The following is a 21,133-nucleotide window of genomic DNA, read 5'->3' on the forward strand; positions in this document are numbered from 1 at the left end:
ACAGCGTGCGTATGCAAATTTGTAAACAACCCATAAATGACTCAATCCCACGTAACGGTATCGCTGAATGTTCTCGAATAAAACAGTCTCGAACCATTTGCACTTCCAATTAAGGACCGTTCCGAGCGAAATTAGCTCCCTGTCACAAATTGTTCCGCGCAAGGAAGCGTCCACGAGTGACGAAACGCGCAACCCGCAAATGCAATCAAAACAAGAGCACTTGTTGTTGTGTCTGTGCACGTGAGTGGGTTTAGCCGCAACTAGGGGAAATTCTCGTATGTTTGGCAGGTTAAGCACTCGCTCCTAACTCCACCCAATTTGCTGATTTTCACTATTCAAACAACTAATTTTGCAAACTTTTGATAGAAACTTACTTGCTCACTTCTTATTGAGCTATTTATATCTCGATTTCAGTTGAAAACGCTCTTAATTAGCTTTAATTGAATGTCAAAGTTCTGACCTGCCAACATTAGAGGCACGCTGGAATTAGATGCTGTTCCCCTAAGTCAGGTCTCTATTTACGTGACACCACGCTAAACTCGGATAATCACGATAATGGGGCGATACTGTCGTCACCGCCGCGCGGGTTTCCTTTGCGCCGCCGATTTAAGGTGTGACCACTGAGCAGCCCGTGCAAGGAAAGGTATGGCGCATTCGTAATTGAATTATAGAGAGCAAGTTTCCCGAAACTAGTTTATTGACTTGTTGGTGTACGCGAGCATGTAATTTGTTCGTAGAAGTTTGTAAACAGTACAGTAGAACCGTGCTGGTTTGACAGTTTTGAATTGTTGTGCGAAAAAGCTGTCAAAATGACACTGTCAAAGTAGCGAGGTTCTTAAAAAAAAGCGAAAATAAAAATGTCGATCAAGTGAGCCTTGCCCCCCAACTGTCAAATCCATCAAATTGCGCTCCAAATCATGGCCCTCGGTTGCACCCTGACGACGGTCAAGTTCCTGCTGCTGGTGACCAACCTGTTTACGCTGCTGTGCGGCGTCTCGCTGGCCATCGTCGGAACCGTGATGCACGTCCGGTACTCCTCCATCAACGGGCTGTACGCGGAGCAGAACTCCCTGCTGGCGTACGAAGCGCTGCTGGCCGTAACCCTTGGCATGATCGCGTTCGTCATTTCCTTCTTTGGATTCTTCGGTGCGGCCCGGAACTCCGCCTGCATGATCTCCACGTACGCGTTCCTGCTGCTGGTGCTGATGGTCATCCAGATTGGGTTCGCCGCCGGGTCGTTCCTACAGTACGAGGAGGCTCGGGTGTACTTTTTGGGCCGTGTCGAGGCCAACTTTGACCGGATCTTCCGGTCGGCGGGTGGTGCCGATCTGCGCAGTAATCCCGCAATCGCGCGCGTCCAGCGGCTCTTCCAGTGCTGCGGGAAGCACTCGTACAAGGAGTGGGGCCGCTGGCTGCCGGAGTCGTGCTGTAGAGGGGGGATCACCGCCGGTTGTAAGCCGTACGAAACGGGTTGCGTGGAGCAGCTGGAGGATTACTTTGTCCGGTCGGCGCGGACCTTCGGCTGGCTGTTGATCTGCTTCACGGTGATCGAGTTTGTGGCCGCCCTTTCGGGTTGTTGGCTGGCGAACGGCCTCCGGGATGAGGAGGCGGCTCGAAAGCGGGTTCAGTTTCAGCGGGTTCCAGCGGGTCGCGTCAATCCTTAGATAATTTGGTCAATAAATCCTTTTTAAGTGAATCTTGTGTTTCAAAACATTGTCACGATGTTCCAAAATCGAAGTAGCCCCTTTTGGTCCGTCACGTCCCCCAAGAAAGCCGAAAAAATGTGCGAAATTCCTTCCCGATGACTCAAAACCCCTGCTGATAATGTGCGGTGAAATTGCAAACCGGTCCCATATTCGTGCCGAAATGTTTTGGGGGTGATCGCGCATGATGTAATCCATTTTTGGCAAGTCCCGAGCGCCCTCAACGGCGAGTTCGGCCCAAAAGCAGACAGAGGAGGTCTTTGTCGGAGTTCATTAGGTGAAAAGACTTCTTGGTGGGCTTCGCTCACCCTCTTGGCTGGTACAGTACAACTTCGATCATTTGACAAGCTGACAACACTCAAGAAGTCTGCTTCAAAAGGTGTCAACCTAGCAGGTTTTCACCGTACCACATGCAAAGTTTACAACAATGAAGATTACGACGCCCGATCGAAGATGCCGGTGACCTCCTGGGAGACCCCTTCTTGCCCATCTCCACGACGAAGAGTTCATTGTTCGCAGGCGGGCGTGGCAGCAGCCAGCAGTGCGTTATCAAGCGTTAGATCGACATCACTCTTGCGTCACTTTCTCGCTCCGAGAGTGATGCAATTGACCGATTGATTGTCTATGACCCGCGCGTGAAATTTGACCAAAAATCGGTCATTGGGACGAGGTAGGCGTTGCAAATTCCTCAAAGGAGGAAAAGTGACCCAGAGAGGCGTGTTGAACGGCGCAGGGCTACTGCGATGGACCGCGCAAATGGTAGTGTGGTAAATGATAATGACAGGTGCCGGCTCGTGGTCTCCATAATGAGCAGGCGCTGCACGCGGGGAAAAGGTAAACAAACATTGTGGCGTTGACTTTCAAACTTTCCACCGCGCCGTTTGATATGCAGATGGTCGGGTGCAGGTGCAGTCGCAATTGTTTAGGAGAAATTTGTCGTTTTCTTGCGAGTTTGAAACGGTTTGACCTCGGCAATTTGACTGTTTTTAATCTGAACATGATTGTTTGACAGCTGCAGTATTGCCAGATCGTGCGAATATTTCTTGTGTTCGCTTTTCTTTAAATTCAAAGGAAAGTGGCATTACATTTTCCAGATCTTCTTTTCGAAAGGGTCTTCCAATCTGACAGCTGATCCCAACCCTCAATAATTATCACCGGCAGCACTGCTGCCACCCCTTCGGGCCACTTTTTAACAGCCTGCTTAGCCTACTTGACCTAGTATTGACAGCGCAGTAGACACAACTGGAACTCCTCGTGCTTGCCTCGTGGGGGTTTGCTCCACTTGCTGCAAGTGTGGAATTTGTTAATGAGCCGTGTTGCATCTCGCATCGTTTCTGGCGAGTCAATTATGCACTCACTCACTGTTCGTTCAGCAGATGACCTCCTCAGCGTCGTCGCCAAATGCAATCGATTCTCGCCTTCTTTACAGTGTGTAATGATGATTAATGCGCCCTAATGGCCGCATGTGTCAAACACGATGCACTTTGCAACGCGCGCGGTAGCGATCCAAGATGGCGGCGGAATGTTAATTGGGAGCAGCAGCATCCTTTCCAGGTGGCCTCGTATCGATGTTTGCAAATGTTTTGTTGTTTCACAATCGACACCCTCGCTAATGGAGTTTTTACGTTTTGTGCCCTCACTTTTATGGCGAGAACAGCGACAAACATGGAAAAAAGCACATGTTTTCGCAGATGATGATGGTGTGGTGGGTTGCAAAAAAAAAGCACAAACAAACATTGTTCATCGAGCATTCGTTGGAGAAGGTTGTCTGATTCAACATGACTCGTCGCGTCCCGGCGCAAAACGCCGGCAATATCGCCCTACCTGCGGCTCAAGCAGGCAAAAAAGTGGGAATTTCCAAAAGGAAAGTTGAGGCCTCAACTGATGGCCAAAAACCGGGGATTTCCAAGAGGAAGGTGCTTTTGGAAGTGACATCGAACAGCAAAAAGACGAAAAAGAGCGACGGTACTGTACCGATGGACGAGGAGGAGGAGAACTCTTCGTCGCACGAGGAGCAGCTTTTGAAGAACAACAAGTTCGCTGGACTGCCTGACGAGGACCAGGTAGCGGAAGCAAAGGAGAATGAAGTGAAACAGCGAAAGGAGAAACTGCCTCCTTTTTATGTACGGCAATCAGCAGCAACGATCGACTTTCGAGCGGGGCTGGTTGAACTCATCAAGTCTGGGAAAGTCCAAGGCAACATTCGTCTGTGTCAGGACGGATTTAAGGTGCTGGTGCAATCCAGGCAGCACTATCAACTGGTCAAGGATTACTTGACCGAAAACGAGGCGGAGTACTTTACCCATGATGTCGCCATGGATAAGCCGTACAAAATCGTCGTCAGAGGTCTGTACGACATGCCAGTGCACAGTGGTCCAGATCGCAAAATTAAGTGGAAAATGGATTTTCCGAAAAATGGTTAAGTTTTGGAGCTTTGGTGTCTTCAGAAGAGTTGTTGCATATGGAAAGGCGCAACTTTTGGTTTGGTTGAAAATTAGGGTGGTTCACGATTAGGGTGATTTTGGAAATCTAACTTTACAGAAATATTTTTGGGAATTTTTTCGTCTTCTAGAAAGTTGACGGGCTTGCCAATCCAAGCAACTTTGTCGAAGACACCAAAATTTTATCTCGTAATCTACGCCTTCTACGACCAAATTTATAGAAAGCATCTGAGCAAACCTTCAAAAATCAGTTTTTTTAACGTGGCAATTCAGGGTTAAGTTTTAGAGAAAAGTGGTATTCGGGGCACTTTTAGAGCTCTAAAAAACAAACATTTTTATTATCTAACAAGTCAATTTGGACTTAAGGGTCAAAAGTTACAGCGATTTTAAGGTAAAAAAGATGCAAATTTAAAACTTAAATATCTCGAAATGGCGCAAGCCAAATTTTAAGCACTAGGTTGCATTTGAAAGAGGAGATCCAGCACTACAAACGCTGAAAAAATCTCAGGGGTGTTTTTCTTTAAACTCGAGATATCTTCAGTTGAAAAAGTCTAATTTTCAAGGGTAAACCTTATGGGACCACCCTAACGAATTTCGAAAATTGTCAAAATATATGTTTTTCCATGTAATTTTGCCCGCTGAATCTGAATCTGCCCTCAGAATTGACCCAAAGTGTCGAAAAATCGATTTTTGGTCATATTTTGGGTTTAAATGATAATTTTACATGGAAACCCAAAATATGACCAAAAATCGATTTTTCGACATTTTGGGTCAATTCTGAGGGCAGATTCAGATTCAGCGGGCAAAATTACATGGAAAAACATATATTTTGACAATTTTCGAAATTCGTTAGGGTGGTCCCATAAGGTTTACCCTTGAATATTAGACTTTTTCAAATGAAGATATTTCGAGTTTAAAGAAAAACACCCCTGAGATTTTTTCAGCGTTTGTAGTGCTGGATCTCCTCTTTCAAATGCAACCTAGTGCTTAAAATTTGGCTTGCGCCATTTCGAGATATTTAAGTTTTAAATTTGCATCTTTTTTACCTTAAAATCGCTGTAACTTTTGACCCTTAAGTCCAAATTGACTTGTTAGATAATAAAAATGTTTGTTTTTTAAAGCTCTAAAAGTGCCCCGAATACCACTTTTCTCTAAAACTTAACCCTGAATTGCCACGTTAAAAAAACTGATTTTTGAAGGTTTGCTCAGATGCTTTCCATAAATTTGGTCGTAGAAGGCGTAGATTACGAGATAAAATTTTGGTGTCTTCGACAAAGTTGCTTGGATTGGCAAGCCCGTCAACTTTCTAGAAGACGAAAAAATTCCCAAAAATATTTCTGTAAAGTTAGATTTCCAAAATCACCCTAATCGTGAACCACCCTAATTTTCAACCAAACCAAAAGTTGCGCCTTTCCATATGCAACAACTCTTCTGAAGACACCAAAGCTCCAAAACTTAACCATTTTTCGGAAAATCCATTTTCCACTTAATTTTGCGATCTGGACCACTGTGCAGTGGAGGAATTAGCTGCCGAGCTAAAAGTTTTGAAACTGGATGTGTTGGCCGTGCACAAAATGAGCCGACGCAACAAAGACATCAAGTACCGTGACCAGCTCTACCTGCTGCATTTGGCTAAGGGATCGACGACGCTTCCTGAGCTGAAGGCAATCCGAGCGGTTTTCAACATTATCGTGTCGTGGGAGCGATACCGACCAGTGCACCGTGACGTCACACAATGCTTCAACTGCCTGGGTTTCGGGCACGGAGGTAAGAACTGCCACCTAAAGCGTCGTTGCGCCAAATGTGGTACCGATGCGCACATCACATCCCAGTGCATCCAAGATTCGCTGGTGAAGTGCCTCAACTGCAACGGTGAGCACTCGTCAACCGACCGAAAGTGCCCCAAGAGAGCTGAGTTCGTGAAAATTCGGCAGCAAGCATCGACGAAGAATCAGCCTCAGCGTCGTAGAACTCCTCCAGCCCTGGTGGAGCAAAACTTTCCACCTCTTCAACCGCGACGCCAGGTCCCGAACTTGGCACCGTTGCCGTTGGATCCCAGGAAGAGAGCTGAGATGAATCAACCGCGACCGGGTTTCAGCCAGGAGCCGAGACCGTCACCACCGGGCTTCAGCCAGGAGCCAAGACCAACCCAAGAACCAGTAGTTGAGGAAAATGGTAACGATCTTTACACCTCAACCGAACTCCTCAATATTTTCAAACAGATGTCCGCTGCACTGCGTGGATGCAAAACCAAGACCCAGCAGATTGAAGTGCTGACCTCGTTCGTCATCCAGTATGGATCGTAGGTCCCTCAAGCTGCTGAATTGGAACGCTTGCTCCATTAGGAGGAAGAACTTAGAGCTGGTGGATTTTCTTCGCGAGAAGGAGATCGACGTAGCTGCCATCACGGAAACTCATCTGAAGCCCGGTGAAAAAGTTTATCTGCAAAACTACAAGATCGCGACGCAGCTTGACAGGACCACTTCTGGAGGAGGAGGTGTGCTTGTCGCTGTTCATCGTGATCTCAAGCCACGCCGGCTGCCACACTTCAAGCTGGACATCATCGAGGCCGTTGGGGTGGAAATTCCCACATCGGTTGGCCCAGTACTCTTCATTGCTGCATACTGCCCACGTCAGGTGAATGCCAGAGATGGTTCAGCAGCAAAACTGAAGAGCGATATACAGAAGCTGACACGGCGGAGTGCAAAGTACATCATCGCTGGTGACCTCAACGCGAAGCATGAAGTTTGGGGCAACAGCAGGAGGAATCGGAACGGAGTGATTCTGCACAACGATCTGCAAAACGGATACTACAACGTTGTGAGTCCGGATCGTCCAACGAGGGTGGCTCGGTCTGGGAATCACTCAATCATCGACTTCTTCATTACCAATATGGCTGAGAACGTGGCTCATCCTGAGGTGTTTGAAGAGTTGAGTTCTGATCACTATCCGGTGGTTGTGGAGGTTGGAGCTTCCGTTACTCCGCAGCGGCAACCAACCCGGAAAGATTACCACAACGTTGACTGGCAGCAGTTTCAGCAAGTGGTGGACAGCAACATCGACTATGATCAACACCCTGAAACTTCTGCTGATATTGATCGTTCGCTGGAGGTGATCCAGCAGGCTATCAACCAAGCAGAGGCTGCCAACGTTCGGGAGGTTCCTGTTAATTTTAAGGTAACTGATATTGACGTAGATACTAAACACTTGATAAGACTTAGGAATGTTTATAGGAGACAATATCAACGAACTGGGGACTATGACAAAAAGATTTCAGTAAACAATTTGAACAAAATCATACAAGACCGACTTGACAATATCAGAAATCAAGAATTTTCAAAACATGTAAGCCAGCTTGGGAATTATTCAAAACCATTTTGGAGACTTTCTAAAGTTCTTAAAAACAAACCAAAACCTATTCCTCCTCTTATTGTTGAGGATTCTCCTTTGATTACATCCGAGGAAAAGGCAAATGCACTTGGGCTTCATTTTGTTAGTTCTCATAATCTTGGCGCTTCCATGACCAGTCGTAAAGAAACATCAGTTGCCAATAGTATTTCAACAATCAATAACTCTACCTTTGAATTTCCTGCAGATTCCCATGTTTCTGGTGAGGAAGTCAAAGTTGCAGTAAAACAAATGAAAAATATGAAAGCTCCTGGCTTTGATAACATTTTTAATCTAGTGTTGAAAAAACAGAGTGATCAGTTCTTTCAACATCTAGCCAATATTTTCAATAAATGTTTGCAACTTGGTTACTTCCCCACCAATTGGAAACTGGGCAAAGTCATACCAATTTTGAAGCCTCAAAAAGATCCAACATCGCCAACAAGTTATCGTCCCATTAGTCTTTTGAGTAGTCTGTCCAAACTCTTTGAGAAGGTCATCTATTCAAGGCTTTTGGATTTTACCAACGATAATAATATAATTTTGAACGAGCAGTTTGGCTTCCGAAAGGGACATAATACTGCTCATCAGCTTACGAGAGTAACTAAAATCATCAAGCAGAACAAGCTTGAGTCTAAATCAACTGCTATGGCTTTGTTGGATGTTGAGAAGGCGTTTGACAATGTTTGGCATGATGGTTTGATACATAAACTGTATTTGTACGGTTTTCCAATGTATCTTATCAAAATTATCCAGCACTATCTTTCGGAGAGATCGTTCAGGGTTTTTCTGAATGGGATTGCTTCTGGATTATTCAACATTGATGCTGGGGTTCCCCAAGGAAGTATTCTTGGCCCACTTCTGTACAATATTTTTACATCTGATTTGCCTACTCTTCCTGGTAATGGTGTGTTGTCACTTTTTGCTGATGACACTGCCGTTATTTATAAGGGTAAAATAACCAGATATTTAGTTGGCCGTCTTCAGAAGGGTCTTGACGTTCTTTCCGAATACTTTGGCGACTGGAAAATTCGCATAAATGCAGCCAAAACTCAAACCATCATTTTTCCACTTTCCAAATCGGCCCGATTTGTCCCAAAGGATGATGTTTTGATTAAAATGAATGATGTTTCAATACCCTGGTCAAAGGAAGTTGTCTACTTAGGTCTCATACTTGACTCGAAACTATTGTTTCGGCAGCATGTAGACAAAATATTGAATAAGTGCAGCATTCTCATCAGGTGCTTGTACCCTTTAATTAACAGAAAATCAAAGCTTTCTTTGAAAAATAAGCTAGCAGTTTACAAACAAATAATTTACCCCGTTATTGAGTATGCAGTACCTGTTTGGGAGTGTTGCGCTAGAACTCATAAATTGAAGCTCCAGCGTGTCCAAAACAAGGTACTCAAAATGGTTTTGAATGTTCCTGGCTGGACAAGATCAAGTGAGGTTCATGAATTAGTAGAAGTAAAAATGTTGGATCAGAAGATTCAAGAAAAATGTTTGAAATTCAGGGAAAAGTGTGCTATTTCTGAATACCCCTTGATTCAAGGATTGGTTTAGTTTATGGTATGTTTAAGTTAGTTTTAGGTTAGGTTATGTTTTCTTAACATTTTTTTTTTCCTCAATGTACCTAGTGTTACAAAAATGATAAATCATATACTTTTAAAGTTATAAAAATGAACAGTGTTTAAATCACGAAAAGCAAACTAAAGCTGAAGAGCCACAGCTGACCACTTATTATGTAAACCAAATGTAATTATTATAAGAAAGATTCAATAAAGTATATTTAATTCAAAAAAAAAAAAAAAAAAAAAAGCACAAACAAACAAAACAACACGGTTCAATTCCGAAATGGCAATTTTCTAATAATGAAAGAAAAACACGCGGAAGACATTCCAGCGACAAAAAGAGAGAACGCGAAGCGAAAACAGAAGATGGAAAAGAAGAAAAGTGTTTTAAATTTGGAATGTTTCGAATGGGTCTACCATTTGGAATAACTCGAGCAGATCGTGAACAATAGCCGTCAAGGTCGTTTTTCGGCTGCGATCGATCAAAATTAAAGGCGAGATTTGTCTTGATTGCTTTCAAACATTTTGACGTAGAATGAAAACTGTCTTAATACATAACAATAAGAATTATATAAAAAAATGAAAAAAAAATAATCAAGGGGTCACTCTAGTAAGTGGTATTTACATGTAATATTCGTGAAATTACTTGTTTTTTTTTGTGAATTTAAGTTCACTCTCTATTTCGTTCTCATTTTTTTCTGCTTCGCAGTCTTACGTTCACCGAACCTAGCTAGCAACTCGCCTAATAATCTGTTGATCACAGGCTAGCAGACATGAAAACATTAAATTCAAAAAAAATCCCAAAATAAAATTAAAACAAATATTTCAATTTTAATATTTCAGAACATTAAAAAAAAATTATAATTTTGACATTTTATAATTTTATCATTTTAAAATTTTATAATTTTGAAATTTAATAAATTTGAAAAATTATAATTTTAAAATATTGTAATTTTATAATTTTGAAATTTTCTAATTCTAAAATTTAAAAAATTGATAATTTTGAAATTTCATAATTTTGAAATTTTATAATTTTGAAATTTTATAATTTTGAAATTTTATAATTTTGAAATTTTATAATTTTGAAATTTTATAATTTTGAAATTTTATAATTTTGAAATTAAATAATTTTGAAATTTAATAATTTTGAAATTTTATAATTTTGAAATTTAATAATTTTTAAATTTTCTAACTCTGAAATTGAATAATTTTAAAATTTTATGAATTAATTGTATTTTAATTATTCACTAATAAAACCTGAATTGAATAATTTTTATTTTTTTTTATTTTATAATTTTTAAATTTAATAAATCTGAAATTTTATAATTTAAAAATTTGATTATTTTAATTTTAATTTTCTGATTATAAAATTTTAAAATTTGGTTATTTAAAAAAAATTGAAATTTTATAATTTAAAATTTTATAATTTTGAAATTTTATAATTTTAAAATTTTGTAATTTTAAAAATTTTGTAATTTTAAAATTTTTATTTTTTTATAATTTTGAAATTTTATAATTTAAAAATTTTATAATTTTGAAATAGAATAATTTGAAAATTTTATAATTTTTAATTTTTTTAATTTATAATTTTTCAATTTTAGAATGTTCGAATGTTAAAATTTAAGAAAATTTGTATTTTTTAATTTTTATTTTATAAAATTCTAGATTCTTAATCGTTTGAGTTTTCGTATTTTTCTAGTTTTAAAAACTTTTCAAAAAATTGAAATTTTTGATTATTGTTATCGAATTTTCGTTTTTTTTTTAATTTTTAAAGATGTATTTAAATTTCAGATTTTTTTACCAGTTTTTTGAATTTTTAATCCTTTGAATTTTATAAAAAAATTGAAATTTTATAATTTTAAAATATTTTAATTTAGAAATTTCATAATTTTGAAATTTTATAATTTTAAAACTTTATAATTTTGAAATCATATAATTTTATAATTTTAAAATTTTATAATTTTTCAATTTAATAATTTTTAATTTTTCAATTTCAGAATTTTGAAATTTTAGAATGTTTAAATGTTAAAATTTTAGAAAATTTGTGTTTTTTTATTATTGATTTTATAAAATTGTAGATTTTGAATCGTTCGAGTTTTCGTATTTTCCCAGTTTCAAAATCTTAAAATTTCTATGTTTTGAATTTTGTTAATTTTTTTTTATCGAATTTTCGCTTTTAATTTTTTAAAGATGTGTTTAAATTTTAGATTTTTTACCATTTTTGTGAATTTTTAAACCTTTGAAATTTTTTTTTGATATTTTTAAATTATTTTTTAAATTTAAACGAGCTTTTCAAGGACGTGCAAATGAGAAACCGATAAAAAAGCTTTGTTTAAAATAAGTTTAGCATTTTAGTATTTTAGTAATTTAGTATTTTAGTATTTTAGTATTTTAGTATTTTAGTATTTTAGTAATTTAGTATTTTAGTATTTTAGTATTTTAGTATTTTAGTATTTTAGTATTTTAGTATTTTAGTATTTTAGTATTTTAGTATTTTAGTATTTTAGTATTTTAGTATTTTAGTATTTTAGTATTTTAGTAATTCAGTATTTTAGTATTTTAGTATTTTAGTATTTTAGTATTTTAGTATTTTAGTATTTTAGTATTTTAGTATTTTAGTATTTTAGTATTTTAGTATTTTAGTATTTTAGTATTTTAGTATTTTAGTATTTTAGTATTTTAATATTTTAGTATTTTAGTATTTTAGTATTTTAGTATTTTAATATTTTAGTATTTTAGTATTTTAGTATTTAAGTATTTTAGTATTTTAGTATTTTAGTATGTTAGTATGTTAGTATTTTAGTATTTTAGTATTTTAGTATTTTAGTATTTTAGTATTTTAGTATTTTAGTATTTTAGTATTTTAGTATTTTAGTATTTTAGTATTTTAGTATTTTAGTATTTTAGTATTTTAGTATTTTAGTATTTTAATATTTTTCTATTTTAGTAATTTTGTATTTTTTTTAATATTAAAAAACCTGCATTTAGAATTTTATTTGCTTGAAAAAAGTGAGATGTCGACTAGTCTGTGCCCCGTGGGCTCACTTTCAATCCCGCGCGGAGAACAACCCCAATTACTGGAGGTGCCACCACAGCTGGTGGGCACTTTTGGCGTCAGGTGGCCAGACTCGCCGAAAAAATATACCCACCAGCGTATTAATGGAATCGAAGTAGGCGCGAGAATCTAATGGCGAAAATTGGGGTAATTTTAACCCATTTTCCCCCCTGCTACCACTCTCTTGCGCGCTTCTCCGCCATGATCCGCCAGACAAAAGAGGCCGAAGTGCACTTTTACTTTCGCACTTTGTGTGTGCGGTGTGTTGTGTTGTTTTTCGCACTTGCATGCAATTTCCATTTCAGTAGCACCTCCTGGCCGACGCCAACTTGGACCCCCGACCCGAGAATGGTCATGAAAACACATCAACCGGTTTTTTTGTGTAGTTGGTCGAGACATGTGGTGGCTTTCCCACATAGCCTACTGCGACCAGAGAGCTGCATCTTGGAGTACTTGGTACGGTTGAACCTTGGTGGGTTGACAGCTGTCATTGTGGTCACTTTTAAAAACAAGTTTAGTCGCTCTACCGGAGTTCCACTGTACTCATTCGCCGGACTGTGAGGAATTATTATAATTAATCCTGCGGTGTTGTCCGGCACACGGCATAAATTGTTGGAATTATCGAGTGAATGATTCAATAAGCCATCGAGGTGTGGCGACTCCCGAGATAGATGTCCAGTATGGTGGGCTCTGAAGGTAGTCTGGTAGCTGAGCTACCTTGTAGATTGTATCGCTGGCGAGAAGGATTGAGGAAGCGATCTACTGTTTGTTTCTCAGTTGAGAAGAGGTACAGATGTTTCCAAAGTCAACAACTTCTGGGCGAGGTTAGACGACTTTGTATTCTTCATAAAGTGATTTATTATCGGTTTCAAGACCTCACAAACGTCATCAACTGATTCTGTATTCCGTTGGAGTAACATTTAGCAAATAGCAGCGTGAAGAATTCAAAAACGGTCAAACTCATCAGGAGCCAACCCAGAGCCTTGCCGGACCCTCTGAGATATCTTTCCAGTACTTGCAAGCACCCAGTAACTACAATATTCCGCGATCCCTCTTCATAACACGATTCCGGAAGCACAAGTCCCCAATCCCGGTACGAATCAATCCCGCAGCATCCGTAGCTTCGCTGAAGCCGCTCGATTCTCTGGTCAACCACTCCAAACGCCCTGCTTCGGTCCATACTCCGTTCAAAAGATTCCCAAAGCCGCTCCAGCGCCTGAAACCGAAAGTCCGACCTGGTTCCAACGAGCAGCAAGCAGGTCACCACGATCTGAATCACAATCAGCAACGCCAGCAGCAGCCGATAGGTGAAGATCATCTGGAGCGAGCGCTTGACCGTTCCGTAGAACCCGAAGGTCACCACCAGCAGACAGATCGAGCCCAGCTTGATGGCCAGCAGGGCTTCCGTCGCCAAGATTTGGTTCCAGTCCGTAGGGAGATTCCGGGCGGTAAGCGAGTTCTGGAACATGACGGCCCCAGCGGATATCAACAGGAGCCCGAAGGAGAAGCAAATCACGCTGGATGTTATCAACAGGGACCGGATAATGGACAAGTGCATTTTGAAATTTTGAGTTTCCAAAAAACTCTAAAAGAAAGATAGGCCTACTCAGATTGATGCAACTTTGAGCATTTTGACATTCCATAATGCCAAAAAGTTTCCAAACGTGAGAAAACTAGATCTAAACCTCAAACTGACGCCACACAACTTCTATCGATCTAAATCAGTCGAAAAAGCAACACACAGCTTGGATGTCCAAATCGTGGTCCAAAAAGCGCAGCAGCAACAACATTTTATGAGCCCAATAAATGTCTCAATTAAGCTGGCTACTGCTGCCACTTTAAGGTTAAATTTTGAATGAGAAATCCGAAAAAAGAAAAAAAAACGGGGCAAAGATTAATTAGCTGAAAACAAATCTAGCGCCGCGATAACCATCCAGTGGGTCACAGTTCGAAACATGGTTTCTGGGTTAACCTGTCTAAATTTTTCGCAACATCTCTTTGGTCACATCTGCTGATATCTGGAGTGCGAAAAAAACACCATAAATTAGTGGTTCACGGGCGAAACGTGGTTAAACGCGATTAATTGGACAAGGAGCGTCATTGCGATATTCCCCGCATTAGAATGACCATGCCGAGACGTTTGCTTCGGACAAATTATGGGTTTACGGTCGTTAAGAGCATAGTTGTCCTATGTGAAATTTTGTTTTTATCAACATGTGAAAGAATTTTCTGGTTGATTTGGTGTCTTCGGTTAAATTGTAGGTATTGATGAGGACTTTTAAGAAAAAAATAATATAAACTCAAAAACTTATTTTTCAATTTTTAATTTAAAATTAAACATTATGTGATTATATCTTGAAAACGGTTCACTTCATCAAAAACTCTGTCCTGTACTTTTTGATTGCAGATTGAATTTTGCAATAAAAAATGATGAAAAACATTTATTTAACACAAGTAAATTTACTGAACTTGATAAAGAAGTAGTTTTCAAAAAGTTTTGAAAAGTTTCTAAAGTAAGTTAACTGTAATTAAAAAAAATATATATTGATAAATAAGATTATTTAAATACTGTCAACTTGTCATGTCTTTCTCAATCAAATCGAAAAACGAAAAAAAAAACATTATCGGGTTCTGTGAACCATTTTGCATTAAGAACAGTTAAAATAAGTTTTTTAATTACAAGTTTTAGGTGTTATTTAAAAAAAACACGAAAATTTCTTTACATTTAGATACACTTTTAATTTTTTAGTAAACTTGGAAAATTTATAAATCTTATTATAATATTGAGATTGGTGGCATCATTTTTTTATTTTGATGGAAAAAACAATATCTTATTATTTTTTAACAAACTTAAAACTTTTCTTTTTTTTTAGTGTCAAATTTATAAACATTTAATTCAAAGTTCTTAAACATAATTAAACAAACATTTGATTGTATCTGTATTTTTCTGCAAACGAAACAAGAAAAATAACCTTACAAAGACCGAGAAACACAGTAGCAATCAAAGTCACTCCGTTTTTTTTAATTTTATTTTCAACAAAATTTAAACATTTTGTTCTATTTTTAATCCTAGAATATGTCGTTTAAATTTGTTTACTATTTTTTTTTGTTTTACATCATAAAAAAGGTAATTTAAACCTTCCAAATTTACACAATTTACACGACCATCTTAGAGTTGAAAAAAAAAATTGATTGTCGAAAATACTTAAAAATTTCAAATAAATTTATTTAAAAACATTTAATATTGGCCTAACGGTTGCCGAGAGACAGGTTCGAAAAAAAAGAACAAGCAGGAAAAAATATGTATTCTGTGTATCAACAGATTAGAGTTCAACATTCAAGTAACAATATATCAGCATAAATGATAGAGCCTTTTTTGAAAAGGATAGAGTGTCTTGTAGTATTCTTTGTATAAAGGACCTTTAAAATAAAACTCTAGAATTAGACCAATTTTCAATATCCAAAAATGAAATATTAGTATTTTTTTGTTATTCGGAGCTAATTTTTTTTCCAAATTTAAAAATCAGCCATAATACATGAAAAGGTCCAACAAACAAATATTACGTTTGCATGGATCTGCAGATGCAAAAGGGCGCAGATGCATTTTAACAGCTGCAACTATTTTGCAAATTCCTAGACAATTTTTTTCCAACTTTTAGAGAGGCGGAATTTCCTGAAAAAGTTACAAAAAGCTTGAAAATAAGGCAAAATAGTTCAAACCCTCAAAATGCTTATTGACAACCGTCCCCTAACATGACAGTTTTCGTGAGTTGCGCGTATCCACCGACAGATGGCAAATGGGCCTCGTCGTAGTCCGTCCAATAAAAACGCAACTAAAAATTTGCATGGGAAACTTTTTTTTCGGGACGGCTTTCGCGGTACGCTTCCTCCAACTGTTCGAGACTAATATTTTAACGTGGCGTATATTTAAACAAGTTTTTCAAGAAAATGATTCCAGAATGCTTATTTTGTCGTTTTAAACCGAAACAAGGCAAAAACTATATTAATTTAAACAATTCGCCATTTTCAAATGTTTGGCTAGATGATATCGTAGGCCCACTGGGCCCACAAAAAAGGGTACGCTCAGTTTGTATGGGAGCTGTCAATATGCTTATTGGTCCATTTCTCGTGTTGCTCCAGAGTTATTTCAAATGCCAGTGTGCTTCATAGAATAATATTGAAGACAACGTACAATATTTTAAAAATGTAGGATTTTCTTAAGACAATATTTTCAATAAACTTTTTATCGCAAACATTTCAAATCAAACACCAATTCCACTACAAGAAGCAGTTTTTGCAAAATAAACTTGATTATTAACGGCAGTGCTGCCAGCACCAAGGTTGCCAGGTTGTCAGATAAACCTGGGAATGCCAGATTTTCAAGTGTCAGCCAGAATAAAGATTAATCATGATCTGTGCCAGATAGAGGGTGACGAGCGGAAATTCCCGGGAAATCGGCAATTTTTGAGCCTCTCGATTCCCGGGAAATTTGGTCGAGACTCCCGGGAATAAAAGACACTTAAAACTCTGGCATTTTTTTTTTATAATTTCCTACTTCTGTTCATGTTGAATTCAATTTTACAGTAACTGTAAATATTCCTTTACTGCTAATTAAGACTGTTGAGAACAAAAAAAAAAAAAAAAAAAACAACTTTCAAGTGTTACTAAGCATTCTTATTGTCTTATAGCAAAAATCCTTGTAAATTGATGTTAACTTTTAATAAAATAAAATCGCATAACAAATTGATGTCTACCACCACCGACTACGGCATAGACAAATTCATTAAACTCAGGAAAAATCATTTAGTGTGAGTTAAGAATCAAAAAATACTAATTCAGAACAGTTTTGAATCACTGTGGCTAAGGGCTAATTGTTTAAGAAGCTGTTTCAACAAATTGTGTTGAATAACTATGACTTGATGATATTAAATTTATTCAAATGTTACAAATTTGTTATAATTTTTTTAAATTTATGTCAACGAATCATTGATTCTGTAGAAAAAAAAAACTCCCGAGACCCAGGAATTCCCGGGAATTTGCTAAATTCAACTCTCGATTCCCGGGAAATTTAATATCTCGAGAATGGTTATCCTCTATTGACAAATTTTGCCAGATTTTTAATTTTCTGCCTATTTCGAACAGCGCTTTTTGATTAAAATGAACTATTTTGATCAAAAATCGCAAAATTTAGTAAATATTTATTTTATTGAAAATGTAAATTCAACCCAAAAAGCCAAAAAATCGTTAACCATCTGAATGCTGCTAACTTTTTTTTTTTCAATAAATTCATATCCTCCCTACTGAAAATTGAATGATTTTCTTCTGCCAGATTTGGCCAGATTTTTTTCTGAGCTTGGCCAGATTTTTTTTAATTTTGACCTGGCAACCCTGGCCAGCCAGACCGTAGAACGGTAGTAAAGGTCTGTATAAGTTTTTTTTTCTGTTTTTCACATTAATTATAATTAGTTTCCTGTGTAATTTCATTCCATTTTCTAAAATGACATTTTTAATTCCAATGTCCAGTGTGCTTCATTGAATAACATTCAAGACAATACACTGTATTTTTTATTCTTGGATTTTTCAAAGACAATAATCGTAAAACAAACTTTATTGTACACAGTTCAAATCTTATATCAATTGAATTTGAAGAAGCTGTTGAAAATTGTCGCGTTTTAAACGCGACACTGCTGACTGAACGTCGTAGAACGAGAGTAAAGACCTGCAGAAGTTTTTTGCAAATAGGCTTTATTTTTGTATATAATTTCGTTCAATATTCAAAATAGGGTTCTAAAGCCCTCCCTAATATAATCGGTGTGCCTAACAACTAATTTCTCATATAGTGAAAAGTAATTTGTCAAGTAGAACCTTTTCTGTCAAGATGGGCCGCGAAGTTGATTTTTGAATAATGTTACAAATTTAAGCTTAATTTTAGGACTTAATTATACTTTTATTTTAATGGAGAAAAAGACGCAATTGTGTACAAAGTATTTCTTATAAAGCAAACTGTAAAACTACCACTCGAATCGGTTACTTCATCATCAGTAGGGTTAGTGAAATTTCACGATTTCACGGACAGCGTGAAATCCGTGAAATTTGGCTTTTTTTGCGAAATCCCGTGAAATATTATGTTTGTGTGAAACTGAAACGATTTTTCTCAAAATATTGCATCAAACTCAAATAGGAATAAATATAATCTTAAGAACTACTGTAGTATTATGCGAGTGAATAACCTTGTTCAATTACAAATATAGGGTTACTTAATTTTGACTATTTCGCGGACGATATAAAATTCTTTAAATTTATCAATTTTCTCAAATCTATTTTTCAAATAGCATCATAATAAATATTTCAACAATAAAGACTTTATAAGTAAATTTTATTAGTTTTGTATTGAAAAAATTAATATGAATAATAATAATATATTGAAGAACTGTCCAGATTTTTCAGTATTTTAGAAACTAACTTAATTTGTTAATATTTTTATTCGCTGTTGTCAAAGAATTAATACTCTTTTATTTGAAAGGTCAAAACTATTTTACTCATTTTGGCTGGATAAGATTGTTGAATCTTGCTTTGATATGAAATTCAATGAAATGTAAACTGATAAAACAGAAGCAAATCAGAGAAAACTTTTTTGCTTTATAATTCTAATATTTGAAAAAAGCAGTTCAATAAATGATAATAGGTATGCTAACATTTTGTTTCAAAATATAAATAGACCCATCCATTAACCAGATGGAAACTTTCTTGAAAATAAGGAGATTTTTTGTGTCAAGTTTAAATTTAGTGAGCATTTTTTAGTTTATTGAAGAATAATATTTAATGAAGCATAAAAAGTACCTAGTTTCTGTGAATTAAACATAAGATTTTCAGAGTTATTTTAATATTTTTCACGTTCCGCGAAATTTGCGTGAAATTTGGTGTTTAGAAATTGAGGTCCCCGTGAAATTTTCTATTTTTGAGAGTGAAAAATCACTAAGCCTAATCATCAGTGTGCTTCATAGAATAATATTCAAGACAAAGAACTAAATTGTTTTAATTTTCATTTTTTTAAGGTAATATTTTTATATCACTTTTTACTGTACACAATTAAATCTTGCACTATTTCAACTCAGAGGGGCTATTTATAAATAACAAAATTGTTACTACATTTCTACCAGCGCGCCCTCTGCCATTAGGGCACTACTAAGCTGTCACCCCCCAAAAAAATCGAGGCTAATCGCTTCTCCATTTCTCAAGCCGAAAACCATGTGGAATGCGCGCCCCCTAAGGCGGGCGCCTACAAATTGGCGCGCGCACGCATGTCAAGTGTGCCAGAGGTTATGCAAAAAAAGGTACTCAATTTATGACCTGTCATCGAGCGCGCGACTTGACTTAGTTTTTTTTTTCTCTCTCTCTCAAGCGACTCGATTTCGCGTAACAAGTTGAAGTTTTATATGTCTTTTAGGCACCCTCCTCAGAAAATGGCGAAGATTTGCGGCGAATTTGCTAGGTTATGTTTCGCGCGTTTCTTTTTTCTTCTTTGCCATTCTTTGATTGAGACTTTAGAGTGCACTTAAGAGCCGATTTTTTTTTCGCTCAGTTTGTGGAGCGGCGGGGGTGTCTCCGTCGCTGGTTAATTAACGTTAATGGAAGAGTTTTCGTTTGGTGGCACGCCGACATGATGAAGAGAAGATGTGCAACGGTTAGCGTGTCAAAGCCATGTCGAATTAATGCGATTTGTTTTGTACGCCGGGGCGCACAGTGTGGGAAGTGCGATGGATCGAGACTAATTGGATGTGCAGAATTGGGGGCTGAGAAATGGTTCACTTAAGAGAGGTTGTTTGGCTGGGAATTGAACCCAAGAGCAAGCGGTTGGCGCAGGCGCGCGAGTCGATTGATCTAAAGTTAGAGGTTATGAGAAATGGCAGAAGTGTCTTAAGTCGATTGGCAAAGCGTTTTTATTTTGCGAAATTTGGAAATTATTCATCCTCAAGTGTTGAATTTCTACTATTCGTCACTTAAACTCCCATTGGGAGTATCCGGTTGGGTTCGGCTTGAAGACGTGCCCTGAATAGCGGAACATCATCGATGACTTTGGTACGCAACGCCGGCACAGGTGAAATCAAAATTTTCCATGCTTGGCACGTGCCGAAGTGAAATGGCCGTTTTGATACAAGAAATAACAAACGAAACAACGCAAAATTGGCCAATACTGAGAGTGAAAGTTCTGTAATTCGCCGGCTTTTGTGCAATCAATGAGTGATGTTTTATGTCCAAAACAATGTGTTTGAGGTTATGTTTTACCAAAGAACGCAGCCACTCGGAGTGACGCAACCTGAATTAAGGGCCCAAGGCATCTCAAAAATTTCCCATTATCGTAACCTTACTTATTTTCAGCAAGCTCGATGAACCACAAGAATCATTTCTAGCGAGGCCTAATTGCAGAGCTTACGAAAGACCAATTAATTAGTCTTGCATAGCCTACTGCGAACCACTCGTGTACGAATTAAGGTGCAACTACGCGTACTTGCCGCCGTAATGTATTGTTTTTTTTTGCAACTAAATTCAATAAAAATTCCCGCCAAAGCCGCACGACGACCGGTCATTATCGACTTAGTAGGCCACGTTGATCTCAGCACAAGCTTTCAATCGCGCGCACCACCTATGAAGAGGTTAGCGTTACCACACATGGTTTGACAGATGACACGACGTCTCGCGGGTGACAAGTACACTCGAGATGTCCTCTGTCCGCGGCTAGAGGAGAGAGCTCGGGCAAACAAACCATAATTTCACAAGTTTTTCCCCCTCTCAACGCAGCGAAGCTGCAGCATAAATTTGTAAACAAACAGCGCGGACTACTTTGTTTACAAACAAACCCACTTGACAGCGAGCGCAGCGCAGCAATCGCTGATGTAACGTGACAAATTTGACAGCTCTCTTTCTTCTCAGCTTGAACAGCTGTCAAGGGGGCTTTCGAGATAAGAAAGTGCGAGC

General features: G+C 37.7%; 3 protein-coding genes across 4 annotated transcripts in view; 1 reads left to right on the forward strand and 2 right to left on the reverse strand.

Moving 5' to 3' along the window:
- The window catches only part of LOC120419537 (disheveled-associated activator of morphogenesis 1), a 136,715-nt gene that overhangs the window by 31,656 nt on the left and 83,926 nt on the right, over positions 1-21,133 (reverse strand). The gene's annotated exons all lie outside the window — the stretch shown is intronic.
- LOC120419556 (CD63 antigen-like) lies at positions 869-1,696 on the forward strand. Its single transcript, XM_039582274.2, has one exon. It carries the CDS (start codon positions 918-920, stop codon positions 1,662-1,664), a length of 747 nt encoding a protein of 248 aa, XP_039438208.1. The 5' UTR covers positions 869-917; the 3' UTR covers positions 1,665-1,696.
- On the reverse strand, positions 12,142-14,016 carry LOC120419560 (tetraspanin-6-like). Its single transcript, XM_039582288.2, has one exon. It carries the CDS (start codon positions 13,713-13,715, stop codon positions 13,026-13,028), a length of 690 nt encoding a protein of 229 aa, XP_039438222.1. The 5' UTR covers positions 13,716-14,016; the 3' UTR covers positions 12,142-13,025.

This window comes from Culex pipiens, chromosome 3, assembly GCF_016801865.2.
Source record: "Culex pipiens pallens isolate TS chromosome 3, TS_CPP_V2, whole genome shotgun sequence".
NCBI classification, from domain to species: domain Eukaryota; kingdom Metazoa; phylum Arthropoda; class Insecta; order Diptera; family Culicidae; genus Culex; species Culex pipiens.

Bases quoted from the DNA above. Each gene is read 5' to 3' on its own strand.
- LOC120419556 (XM_039582274.2), top strand. From the start codon at position 918: ATGGCCCTCGGTTGCACCCTGACGACGGTCAAGTTCCTGCTGCTGGTG.
- LOC120419560 (XM_039582288.2), bottom strand. From the start codon at position 13,715: ATGCACTTGTCCATTATCCGGTCCCTGTTGATAACATCCAGCGTGATT.